The 13,957-nt window shown below is 41.1% G+C and overlaps 1 protein-coding gene across 3 annotated transcripts; it reads right to left on the bottom strand.

Annotated features, from left to right (window-relative positions):
- Positions 1-611: 611 nt before the first annotated feature.
- On the bottom strand, positions 612-13,379 carry LOC140924325 (NFX1-type zinc finger-containing protein 1-like). Of its 3 annotated transcripts, none has more exons than XM_073374354.1 (6): positions 13,269-13,379; positions 9,552-11,844; positions 6,104-8,726; positions 5,131-5,540; positions 3,205-3,478; positions 612-2,027 (listed from the first exon to the last, which is right to left on the bottom strand). In XM_073374354.1, exons 2-6 carry the CDS (start codon positions 11,803-11,805, stop codon positions 1,730-1,732), a joined length of 5,859 nt encoding a protein of 1,952 aa, XP_073230455.1. In that variant the 5' UTR covers positions 11,806-11,844; positions 13,269-13,379; the 3' UTR covers positions 612-1,729. The 3 variants fall into 3 exon arrangements, with proteins under 3 accessions (XP_073230455.1, XP_073230454.1, XP_073230453.1); XM_073374353.1 differs by having other exon boundaries at positions 9,552-11,870; positions 13,269-13,366; XM_073374352.1 differs by lacking the exon at positions 13,269-13,379 and having other exon boundaries at positions 9,552-12,058.
- Positions 13,380-13,957: the final 578 nt, after the last annotated feature.

Here is a 13,957-nt window from a genome sequence, read left to right as displayed (position 1 = left end):
CTAAATTGAAGCACCGGATCCTAAAGGAGAACCTAATCAACTATAGAAGCACTCATGCAGCAGTCATGTTATTTTAATACTTTAAAAATGTCTCATATTCCACACTATCCTTCCAGTTTCAAATTGTAACGTCTTATCTAGTTTACTTAGTCATTTGTAAGACCCCGAAGAATGGAAGAAGAAAGGTAGTGTCTTTTGTTATACTGGCAGTTATATTCCTCACTCCTTTCGTTGTAATTCGTTTCACAAGATATCACCCCATATAAGGGAATCCAAAACAATCTTAGATTCTGGACTCCGGCGGTGGATTCCGGATTCCAATCACTGGAGTCCGGATCTTTTTTAGTGGAACTTAGATTCCGGATTCCTGCTGCTGTATTCCGGATTCCAGATTTCACGAGCAAAAATTTCCCGTATTCCCTTACATGGCGAGAAAGATGGATCCTTGGCCAGTTTTTTTTGCTCCTAATTAATCAATCTGGCAATCTATCAATTTGGCTAATTTCATCATGCAATCAAACCAACCATTCCTTAGTGACTGACGTAGTTAAACTAATCAATAGAAAATGTTAACAAGAACCAAAAGTTATGCGTTTCTTTCTAAAATTTATTCTGTATATCAACAAACCCCCTCGTATCCTCAACAAGTTATGATCACTTTAGTTTTATATTATACAAAAACTGATATGGGCATGCAATGAAAGAAAGAAAGGCCCTCCAGACCACAAAATGAGATACCTTGATAAACTGTTGTTTGTTATTTTTAAAAAAAACTCGCCAACTATCCTTTCCAGGTATACGTTCACCACTCACAATTAATGATCGTCTTTACTTATCATAGTTCTAAACATTCTAATGGATTCTAATGTGGCAGCCGAATCGGCCCCAGTTATCTTAAATGCACAGAAGTAACTTCTGCAACCACTATGGGAGCGTCAACGAGAACGTCAAAATATCAATAGAACGTTTTCACTCACGTGACCAGCATCTATGCAAATTTATTGGAACAAAAGAACGCTTTGGAACATAAGAACAGCCGTTCAACTCCCAAAAGATTTTCTTGGTACACCAACATAGCCAAACATGGCGGCCGTTTCTTTGTTTTCGAGAACAGCAATAAAGCCGCCGTGACGTCATGTGAAAACGCTCTATAGACAGTGAGCAAAAAAAAAATTTACCTTGTCGACGTTCATGGAGGACGTAAACACACGACAACTAATTTTTCTTTTCCTTTCTAGACATTTACCTACATTAAAGCGAGCTAGAATAAACGCGGGAATGTTTGATCATAACGCGAATTCATTTTATCAATAACGTCGTTACTAAAACCCTAGGAAATTAGTAGAGCGGACTGGCGCCGATTATGATGTTTTAATAACTGAACATAGAAATTATCTTTTTTGCTTTAACTTTTCGTGGACAAAAAGTTTAAGCAATTGCAAATTAACCCGAAAAAAAAATCGGAACTTCAACGGATTCTGCGTTGGCGCTGCAATGCTCTATCCACTGAGCAAAGAAGACCAATACATTGGGAGCAGCTGTAGCGCTAACGCAGAGGCCATGGGTTAGAATCTCGTTTAAGTCCCAGTTTTTTTTAATTTGGATTAATTCGCAATTGCTTAAATTGCAATCACTACTGTGACGAACATATCTTTCTTTAAGAAAAATGTAATTGGGACCATAGCAACTTTTGAAGCAAAGTAAAAGGAGAACCTTCTCAAAATCGTTTTTATGCTTCATCAACAATGAGGTAATTTTCTAAGTTTGCCTGTTCAGACCAGGCTGCGTGTCTTGCACCGTCCATTTCAGGTGCCAATTCATTTCCCTCTTCAAGTGCATGATTCGCTCCACCAATCACAGCCCCGCAATCAGGACACTTGCCTCTCTCCATAGCACCACCGCACTCACCGATGGCGTAGACGTGTCCCTTGGGACATTTGAACCAGTGACCTTGTTTTAAACCAACTGCTGAAACGATCTGTTTCCTTTCCTCTGGGGTCAGTGGAACAAGGGCGGGATATGCATTCCTGAAACCAAAACAAACTGTCTCACTGGCCCAAAAAAGAGATGTTCTTTAATATTCAAATTCTCCTCGCCATACTGATCAAACTGACTTTACTAGCGAAGTAAAGGTCGGCATCATGGATTTTATTAGGGGGTAGCCTTGGAAAATCACCACTTTTCGTAAAATGACAATAACAGTTATTTACAACAGGCAAAAGGATAACAGCAGGATAAATTATGCTGTCTTCGTGCTTAGTCATAACAGTAAAGGTCAGTAAACGAAGGAGAAGTGTGTCTAGAAAAATCATCGCATGAAAAGCTTATTCGAGATTGATGTTATGAAAACTGGCACAACTTAAAGGGGCTGTGTCAGGGCAGTCCAGTTCATTTTGTTTAATTTTGCCAATTACTCGCCCTCAATCGCGAAGGAATTTAAAGTAAGTAAAGAAATTACATGTAAATGACAAAATCAGAGATCTGAGACAAACAAATATGACTCCTGAGCATTATTTTTGAAGTTGCAAACAGCACGAATCAACTTTGAAAAACTGTTAGGCTGAACAGTTTTCAAAAATCCTAGTTTCAATCCGTTTCAATCTTCTTCAGTTTTGCCCATCCGTGACATCTGTTATATCTGTTATGTTATTTTAACCTTCCTTTAAAGTTTTAAGCGGTTATTTTTATGTTTCTCTTAATTTAACGGGCATTTTGTAATTTCCTAATTTGGCTGATTTCGTGACACAGCTCCTTTAACCCTTTAAGCCCCAATATCCACATACAAATTCTCCAAACTGATCTCCATACATTCCTTTAAGAATTAGTTGAGGGAATTAATAAAACATCGAGGTATTTTCTCTTTCCTGATCATTTTTTATATTCTCACAACCTTATCTCTTGACGATGTATGGACATTGTTAGGAGAAAATTGCTGTTGGTCACTATTGGGACTTAAAGGGTTAACTACAGTTTCAGTGGGGGATCCAGACCTTCAGAAAAGGGAGAAGCCCGGTCATCCAGACTCTGAGATAAGGGGGAGCCCGGTCTCAAAAACATTTTTTTTGGCCCTTCGGGCCTCAGTTTGGTCTTAAAAAAAGGGGAGCGGCCAGGCTCCCCGGGCCCCTCCCCTGGATCCCCCACTGAGTTTAGTTACCACAGCAAATGAGTCTGCAAGGGAGCTGTTATTACATGTAAGCTATTTACCTGATCTCCACCAGCTTCTCCAAGAGTTTATCAAGCTTCTCGGCTTCTATCAGCTTACCACTCGACAAATCATCGCGGATTTCTTGCACCACGTGACGGAAGGTTTCATCTAGTGTAAGGTTTAACCTCATCACATCGTGTTTCAACAAACACAATTCCAGTTGCAGATAAAGTCGCGTGAACTCCAGATTTATGTCTTGTAGTTCCTTTTCTGTGGCTAATTCAGGCATGAAACGCTTTTTAAAGTGATCAAGTTCCTCCTGAAGTAGGCAACCTGCATCAAAAATGTAACTTTTCACACAAACAATAATGTACTTTTCAGTTAATCAAAGGTTAAGGTTCATGTGGTGGAAAACGAGAGAGGTTGTTGGAAAAAGTGCACGCGACAATCCCTTAAAGGATTCCTTAAAATTAAAAGACACATAATCCATAATATTTAAATTACACATATTCATATAACACTTAAAAAAGAATACCAGATCATTAATTTTTCTACGATACTGTTAGAGATACTAAGGCGCTCGTGCTAAGAGTAATCCTTACCAAGAATGAATCTCGTCGCCCTGTGTTGCACCTGTTCTAAGCTAGTAATGTTCTTTTAGTATGCAGCTACCATACCACGCTAGCCTATTCAAGGCGCGATCGAACCCAAGTTATATGAAGTAATTTCTTTGTTCTAATATCAGTTATTTCTTTACATGTAAGATAAAGAAGACTGAGCATCGTTTCACCTTTGGAGGTGACTGATCAAAATCCCCAAGTCTTTCTCAACAGCAACACGGTCTAACTTAATTCCCCCAAGGAAATAATCCCTGCAACGCTGTGTTGCGCTAAAAATCGTCGTTATCAACAATGGATGTAACACGTGCCACCCTCAAAACCTTTTTAACATTGAACTTCATTCCCCAAGTTTGAGACCACTTAAATAACTCATTTAAGTCATCCTGTAATTTATCACAATCATCATGCCCAAGCATTAAACGAAATCCCGGGAGGACTCCCATATGAAAGGGGCGGGCATGCTCGTCACAAAATTTTGAACTAAACCCCTAAAGGAGACCAAACTGGGCATGGCCCAACCTTTTTTTTGACCCCTAAAAGCGATCATTTTAAACTTTGATTACAAGGATCGAGTAAATAAAACGAATTGAAAATATTTAATTTTTTTAATATTTCTTCGAGTGCAACCCTAAAAGAGACCTTTACGGCTAAATATAATGGTGTTTTGCCCAGACCACCCTAAGCGATACCAAAATCCTAAGCGAGACGACGAGCATCCCCGCCCCTTTAATATGGGAGTCCCACCCAGGAACGAAAGCACGTGCGATAACTTTAGGCATGTCATTAATAAAGTTTGAGAAGAGTAAAGGTCCGAGAATCGACACTTGAGGGACCCAGATGTAAATACAAGGAAATCGGACGGCTCATTATCTATCACGACCCTATGTCCTTTGCCAGATAAGTATGATCTGAAACAGGCCAACAAAGAACCCTTACCACCAAGGTATTCTAGATTAAATGATAGGTTTACATGGGACACTCGATCGAAAGCCTTGGAACGAAGTAAAGAGCTGGGCTGTGCCAGGCTCTCAGATGGAAGGAACGTCGCAAAAATAAAACAAGCCAAGCGAAAATAATACGCGCGCGATTTCAGGAAGGAGGCGGTTGCCTCTCTCCCCAATCCCCGCGCGCTTTTTAGGAGATGGACGACTGCACTACCATCTTGGAGCCTTGAACAGGCTAGTAAAGAACTTACCCTGGAAATCAATTGAAGGGTAATACTGAAATGAAACACCATCCCAGTAGGACGTGCAAAAGGAACTCAGTGGCCGCGATTACGTCCACACTAACAGTGGCATTTCACAAGCCAACCAGCTTATATTTCTCACTATTATATGTTAAAATACTGCAAAAAAAATGTTATACCTTCCAAACGACTCTCTGAACTGGCTTCACGGTGAGCAACATCATTAAGAAGACCTTTTTTAAGTTTGTCGCTCATATGGTAATAACGCTCCATCAAAGTTACTTGGTTTTCAGTAACAGCTGCCATGATTCCCTTTGACATTCTCTCCACCCTCCATTCCAACCTCTTCCACTCCACCATGTTTCTTTCCTCGCTAAATTGGTTTTTCAGGTCATTCAAACGCTTTTTCAATTTTCCTTTCGCTTCCTCTAATTCGGAAGAATGACCAATCACCTTCTTTTTGACTTCCTCTATATTTTGAAGCTGCTGTTTAATCACATTGCCGTATCGCAGGCTTCGACGAATTGGAGTCGTACATCGCGGGCAAGATTTTAGTTGGATCGAATTGTCAGGAGACGTGTCCATGTGCCTAAGAAACGATTAAAGATAAAACTGACATTAATTGAGAAGTTAATAGGCTGGTTCCCTAAAACAAGATGAAGTTACCATGAAACAGTTTTCATTTCATGGGCAGTTTTAGACATTGTGGATGGAAGATGCAAAACAAAGTGTACGGTCTAGATTGCAGAGATTTTTCCGTAATTTTTCAGTTTTCTTTCTCGTCGTAACGATTTTTGTTGGGGAGAAAAAGAAATCGGATTATTTCATTCCGTCAACTAAGGAAAACTTTGTTCTTTGTCTTCTAAACGAACATTTTCAAGCATCGGTGCCTACTCTAATCTCTTGATGGAGATAATGAAGTGCTCAACAGATGTCCTGAAAGCTACTGAATAAAGAAGTGCAAGCCAACGACCCCGTATGATGGACAACCTCTCTATTTCGAACAGTTCTGTGCATTCCAGATGCAGGAAGGTTTATACATTTCCTACCTATATGATATGGTGACCTCTCTAATGCGAACAGTTGGGTTTGTTCCTTTGGGGTCTGTATTGTAGAGGTACAACATTATCTAAATAAGTAAGTCTATAATACCTGTCAAGATCTTTGACCGCGAAAATATGTTTACAGTCAGGAAGCTGAATAAACAGCGCGTCCTTCTCGTCTTCGCTTCCTAGGAAAAATTTGGTGATGGGAATTGTTTTGTCGTTTTTCTCGCATAAAGCGCAAATACAAGGCTCTCCACACAAACCACGACATCGATGACGATTATTCCTCTCTCCACACGAGAGACGTTTCTTGCAGGGCTGATCACATCTCGGCCGATTGCACAACTGGCCGCATAGTTTGGTGCATTTGTAATGGCGACACTTCCACTCACATTTCTCGTTACACGGGACGCATAGCTCTCCACATTTCGCACGACAATAGTTATGAACGCAGCGGTTTTCACACTTTACGAAACATGATGGACAAGAGTTGGTGCAGGGCACTTTACAGACATGGGAACAAACCAACAACCGTCCACACTTCTCACTACACCGCTTGTGTACCCGACCCATTCGACACTCGCCACAAGTGCCCTTGCAACGGTGACCACATTCCAAGTTTTCCTCACATAAAATTCTGCAATCTGATGGTGAAGCCGAGCAAATGGAGACTTCATGTCCACATGGCAAAACACGTCTTTCACCAATCTCCTTGCATTTAGTTGTGCAACGTTCACCACAAAGTGCTTGGCAACGATGTCCACATTTTGAAAGGATTTTTTCACACCGCAATTTGCACTTTACCCTGGTCACGTCCTGGCCACATCGTACTTCCTTCCTGTGACCACAAGATGGTAGTTTCTTTTCCACAACCTCAGGGCAATCAGTTTCACACTCCTGGTAGCAACGTTTAGGGCAAAGGTGAGAGCAACCTTTAATGATTCTGGGACACTCCTTTTCACAGAGGTACTCCTCGTGATCTTGGTCTTTAGGATGACAAGTGAGTCTGCACGTATGACCGCAGGAAAGACGCACCTGGCAGGGCCGTAAGCATCCCCCGTTAGGGACTTTCTCAAGGAATTCTTCTGCCGTTGCAACCGTTACTTCTTTGTCATGGATTTGACAAACAAGAGACATAGCATTCCCGATGCTCTCACTCCCTTTCAAATCATTCACAACCTTTCTCCAGAACTCACTGTACTTAGAAAGAAGATCAAAGTTTCCAATGCAATAAAATCCTTTCTTGGCACGAGAAAGAGCCACGCATGCGCGGTTCACAATCTTGATGAAACCAACTTTTTCGCTCTTGTTACTGCGCACCAGGGACAGAAGGATGATGTCATTTTCTTCGCCTTGAAAGTTGTCAACGGTTGTCAGGCGAACACTTTCGAGGTCCTCGCTATTTTGCTGTTTGATAAAGTCTCTGATTGCAAACATCTGTCCAGTGTAGGTGGTCAATATTGTAATTTGCCTGGCACTGTAGGTTTGTTGAAGTAGGTAGCGACACAGAGCAACCAGAAATTTAGCCTCGTGTTTGTTAGTGTGACTGTGTGATTCATCATTATTGTTTTCCAAATGATTGTGGTTGAGAAAGAACATGTTCTTCTTCATCCCCTTGATATCTTCGTAGTTTTGCACAGATTCGTGATTCTCAAGATTGTCGTAGATGTGCTTCATCACGGCAGCAATTTCAGGCCTCATACGATGTTGCACAGAGAGCCTCTCGCATGGAATCCCAACGGTCACCATTCTCTCAAATAAAGACACATCCAGATTATACTTCTTTGCCAATTCATAGACGGCAGGATTGGGTCTGAGTTGCTGATGATTTCCAATCAAAATCAAGTGCTGACACCCTTTTGTCAATGATGTTATTATGTGGGCCTCCAGTACTTCAGCAGCTTCTTCCACCAGAACTATCTTAGGGGAAATCCGCTGGAGAATTTTACGGTATCTGGCGGCGCAGGTAGTTGTCATGCCAATTACACGTGCGTTTCTAAGAACATAAAAGTCTTCTTCCTGCATAACCTCATATTTACGAGCCAACACCCTTTCATAATCTGGCTGTACGCTCTGAAGGTTATTTAAGTAGTGTTCCTCTGCTCTTTGAAGCCATAACCTATAAAGTTTCCAGCGTCGATCGGACGGCAACTTCCAGAGGTCGTGAGTACGCTGTTCTTCGTACGCAGACATGATTTCATTACGCTGTAGATCCTTACACAGTCCAATCGGCCTATTGGTTTCTTCTGTTCTGTAAAGGACCAGTTTGGAAGGGTTTAATTCAAAATCCTGATTTTCATCTTCAAAATCTTCTTCATTTGCAAATTCGCGAAACGATACTTGCATCTTAAAGTCGGCGTTATTTGTCACATCATGATACACTTTCTTGTCTGACTCTTTGCTAGCAACCATTTTAACCGCCAGCCAATCCAACAGAAGACTCTCGATGCTTCCGATCGCTTTATCTCTAAACCACCCAACATGAGAACCACTCATAAACTGCTTCAGCACTTGAAAAGAGAGTATTCCTCTTCGGGAAAATTTCAGCACTACTACTGAACGCTGAAAATCCAAGTCCTTTTGAAGCTCTCTAAGTTCATCTCGAGCTCTTAATCTTGCTTTTGTAATTTTTTTTGGAACTGATCTTTTCTCTCTAGCGTCATCTCGTCGACATTTCAATGAGCAACACTTCATTTTCTCGCTGCAACGGCCACCGACACGAACAATTCCTGGTAAGAAAGATTGAAGAATACTTCCATTAAACTTTGAATAATTAAACAGAACTTTGTTATTTGAATCCGAAAAGAAATACTGTAACAACAGTTCCCATCAACTCTGCAAGATTGTTTTTGTAATCTAAGCAAACTGGCTCGACTTGGCTCGGATAATGACCAATTCTTTTCAAACGTAAATAAACTTCTTACCAGCAAAAACATTCAAAATAGGTCAGTTGAAAACCTCACCGCTTATTCAGACCATTAGGCAACAACTTATTAGTTCTTCCAAAATTATCGAACAAAGTTATTATTTTTAGAGACTATGGAGTGAAATGTCAATTATGATTAAGATCAGATTCAACAGTTTGAGCGGAAACATCAAAACCGCTACCGTGTTAAGACTAGTAAACCTCCTTCAGTCTATTAGCAAAGGTTGTCAATATGTTCATCCTTTTTGTTGGGCGAAGGTATCGAAGACAGGGTCAAAGTTTCACGATACTATCCAAATATGGAAAAGATTGTCGTAACTGCCTCAAACTGCTTAGCCATTTCGCAGGTAGTGGCCCTTGTGCATGACTTCGTCAGACGAGCAACCTCTTTTGTAAGCAAAAAATTTTGCATTTGCACTCTTTGCACGTAGGTTTTCTTTTCATCTCTACTGCCTTGGAAATTCATTTTTGCAAAACTCTCTACGCTCTACGGTCAAAACTACGCTCCTTAGCAACTGCAAAACGAGGCTTGGTGGTGACGATTTGCTTGTCTGTCGTAAACATGCATAAGGCCAAGGTTACTGTTCTGCCAACTTAGCAAACCAGCGAGATCTTATTGTAATCTTACCTTCCTTTGGAAGACCTTCCAGAAACTCGTCCAAAGCATGGTTAGTATATGAAACCATCAAAATCGGCGAAAGTTTTTCTTCGTCTTGCCAAAGAGAGGCACTCTGTAAAAGAACACGGGCAATCTTCTGTCCAACATACGTCTTTCCCGTTCCAGGTGGCCCTTGAATGACAGCTATCTTTTTCGCCAGTGCAATTTTGAAGGCGCGCATCTGTGACGCATTGAAGCCCAAGCTCTCGTGATGAAGTTCCAGGTCATAAATATTTAAAACCTCGGGTCCAGGATCGAACGCATCACTTTCTTCTGATGCTTCACTGGCATCATCAGAGGCGAAATTACTCGAAGAGGGGGCGGCCTGAACAAATGAGGGAGAAGAATCGCTATTTAATGTTGCGTTGCTGTCAACCGAACGCAAAACGTTATCCTCAAAGTCCAAATTAGATTTACACAATGCCAATTCAAACAGACTGTCTTCTGAAGAGGTCAATGGGCTGTCCTCCGATTCCCCCATGCTGAAAACGTCGCTATCAAGCGAGGCAGAATCACCTTCTGGTAAAACATCAGGGTCAACTGGAAGCCACTCGCTGCCATCTGAGTCGGAATCCCATGTTCGGAGAACCCAGCCACGAAAACTGTCTTCGGTAGAGGCAGACTGGTTGTCGTCGTTATCTCCTTCCATGTTGTTATGAAGCAGTAGCCCGATATTGTTCTCCTCGACCTCCTTGTCTGTTATGTCACTCATTACAAAAAAACCATTCGTTTTGCTTTCGTACCCAGGTGGTCCCACATTTGGATTGCATTTGACGATGTGTTCTTGGAAGGGAAGCTCACCAGGTTGTATTTTCTGCAAACCCTCCAACACGTGCCTGTATGTTTCAAAGAATGCCGGAGACTCCACCATGTCAAATTTTTTCTTTTCCTTGATAAACTCATTTAGCTTCTCCAGCTGGACACCTTCAAAGCGTACTTCAAGCTCACCGCAGCGAAGGTCACCTGGATTACGATTTTCCACTGTCGCAAATAGAAGATTGTAAAAATCGTCTGCTGAAAGACAAAGAAGTGAGCCAAACTTGAGCTGTTTACTCTTTTCCCACTTCACGTGCCTAACACTTCGATGAAGCCAGTCAAAACGAATTCTGTAAACCATCCCTTTGCCACTGCAGACGGGATACAGAACTGTCACGTCACGGTAGACGCTTACGTCTTTAGAGTGTTTACGGCCACTGTCAATGCTCGCTCCGCAATTATTGTCCTTCCGGCGAAGTTCCTTTATACCCTGGCGGAGAGGAATGATGAAGTCCTCTCTCATGAGCCGAAACTGTACGTCTAAGTAATGCTCCAGGTCAATGTAACTTCCACCCACGATGTTGGCTCGAAGAAACGGTTTGTCATGAACTTTCAGATCATCTGCCTGAGGAATTACACGAACTTTCCTAAAATCGTCTGGTGGTTCAAGGGCAGATTCATCATCTTGCTTTCTTAAAGATTCAATTCTTCGACGAATGATTTCGTCCCTTAACTCTTTCACGCGAATGACTTTCTTCTCCAACATTTCTGTATCCACCTGCAATGAAACATCACTTTTCAACTTTTCCAGTGCTTCACTGAGCTCGGCAATAGGGGTGGTGTCCACTATGTCGTGTCGAAATCTTTGCAACAGAACAAGGAAGGTTTCCGCCAGTTGTAGGATCACATCATTGGGTTGAAACTTGTCGTCGGTTATAGAATGAAGTGGAATCTTCCTAACAAAACTAGAAAGATGCAAAAGCAGGAACTTTGTTCTTATCACAATTCGCAGTATCTTCTCAGCGTGTTGCGTTACCTGATCGGATAAAGCGCAAAGATGAACTGCTCTAATGATTAGCTTCATGAGATCTGGACGGATTTCCGTACAGTTCAGCAAAGCTTCGAATCGTTTTGATTTGTTTGCGAGTTCCAAAATCCCATCTTCAGGACAGTTTGAGTCGCAAATCTCTTTCAAGGCCATATACCCAAGAGGATGGGTTTCTTTTTCTTGAAAAGTCTCTCTACGCTCACTTTCCGTCCTTCTTCGTTTTGGCGGGGCAAGTGCTGGAACATGTCTGCTCCGACCACGTGCTCTTCTACCTCGTGCACGGCTCCAGTGACGCGGCTCTCGACCACCTGTCCTCGGATTATTTGTATCTTGTTCGCATGAACCTCCTCCTTGATTTCCCCACTTTGGTTCGCTGGAGTCGTTGACTTGACTGTATCTTCTTTTTCTAGTTGATGCCATCCTTTACCCTGTAAGTATACCAGGCATGCACGAACCACTCTGTATTGAAAAGAAGATGGTTTGAACTGTCCAAATATAAATATGTATGAAAGATATTGTATGTAGCGGTTGTAAATTTCGGGGCTTTTAAGGGATTCGAAGCACTCTTGTACACAGGTGGCCCAAACTCGAAAATATAGATCGTTTTCACTGTCACGCAACAAAAAAATAAATCGGAAGCCGTCCAGTGAAAGAAGCCAAGAAAATGATATGTTATAAACAGTTTTTCCAAGTCTCAGGTCTTTGTCGGCCACAGTTTCTGAGTTATTTGCCGAAACGTTTCACGCAACTTTGCAGAGCTTTGTATGGAGACGCCATATTGGTGTACAGTTTTGGTCCACCAATATGGCCGCCGGAAATCAACAAAAACATCTGGAGTTCCCTTTTTCTATAAAAGCTCTTTCTTTCCACTCGAGAACTAGCCTACGTGCGCATAAACATATCTTCTAATACTTGAAATGGTTAAACTTTTGAAAATCAAGAGGAGAAACTTTTTTTCAACGAGACAGCATTCCTATTTTGGTGTCACGGACTGCGAAATTCGAAATGAAACATGCGACGGGAATGGAAACTTGTACATTTTATCTTCAACCTAGTGTAAATAAAAGTTCTTAAAGCTCGCTGTTTTGACTTTACAATGTGATGACGTCACTGTGAAAACCGTCTATAACCATCCAGGCCTGATAACCATCGGTATTGTTACGTAACCTCTGCAATATAATATTTATGATCATTAAAGACTACAGATGCAGAAGAGAAGAAGTTACGACGAAGAAGTGACTGCAGTACCAGTAACATAATCATTGAACCAAAGCAGGTGTTCTTGCCGAAAAAAACTGTCAATTTCATTTTAACTGAGCTATAAAACCTGTTATTCCCCATGAAATAAACAATCAGGAACACAAGTGCTGAACTCAGTTATAAAATTATGTATGCATTTAATAGCATACATAATAACGGCGTAGCTAATGCTATCACATGAGCTATGCCTGTTGTCTATTTTGAAGTTTTGCTTCCCGGCGGAAATAGCACTTTTATTCGCCTGAATTAAATGCGACGTCTGAAACCAAGTTGTACTAGGGTTGTGCTTAAGTGAAGCCAGCTAACGGGACCTTTAATAGAGGAAACTTTCCTGATCATACGCCGGTCAAACAAGTTTTTTCTTGTTACTGAGGAAGCAAGTCTTAAACCTTCCCGTTTCTTCGTACAAAGCTTGCAGCAATAACTAGATTTTATCGGAGACGTATTTATTTCATGCTCGTCACATGTTTTGACTACGCAATATTTCGTATAGCATCAAAGAAAAGCAAATAGAGCTCACTTCCTCACAATGACGAAGAAACAGATCAAAGTTTCAACGGCGTCTCTTGGTATTAATAGTTTCCTTAGATAGACCAAAATAAAATTAAAAAATTTCCGCCTACCTTGGTTCCACGCCTGTCTTATCAAGATCGACGGTTCTTTTGCCCTGAAATCCAACGAATCAATCGAAAACAACGATACCTTCATTAGATATGATCGTGCTTTGTTTTAAGTGAAGAACCTTAAATGTAAATCCTTTCTCAGAAGGTTTTCAGAAATTCCTAGAAGGAAGGCTTCTTTCTGATTGGCTGACCGAAAAGAATCAATCTGGGAAACTGACGTCACTGCCTGTTTCTCGAAAGTTCAACAATAACTTTTCGGTCTTGGAAAACGATTATATATGTACAGCATTTCCATCGATTTTTAGTTTTTAAAAGAGAGATGTATCATTCTAAGATGACAAAATCAAGAAGTTTTTAGGCGAATCGACATCAACGTTTTATAGAATGGTGTGATACATTTCCAGCTCCTAAAAACACCTGACGTATTAAATATCCACTGAGGAACAAGGAATTTGTCATACATGTACCTAGATTTAATACATATGGGAAGTTTTCTATTAGGTATATTGGCCTTAAGTTATGAAATCTACTGCCTAAAAAGATCAGGGATCTCCCTACACTATCTGTGTCCAAATAGCATATCTTCTACAGCTTGACCTAAATTCCTTGCCTGCTGACGCTCAGTACCCAAATTGCACTCCATGTGGTGCGTAATGAACACACTAGTATTTTTACTAAGCTCATACGCA

Source organism: Porites lutea, chromosome 14 (assembly GCF_958299795.1).
Source record: "Porites lutea chromosome 14, jaPorLute2.1, whole genome shotgun sequence".
Taxonomy (NCBI): domain Eukaryota; kingdom Metazoa; phylum Cnidaria; class Anthozoa; order Scleractinia; family Poritidae; genus Porites; species Porites lutea.
The sequence above is the reverse complement of the archived record's forward strand: the minus strand, read 5'-3'. Positions and strand labels throughout refer to the sequence as shown.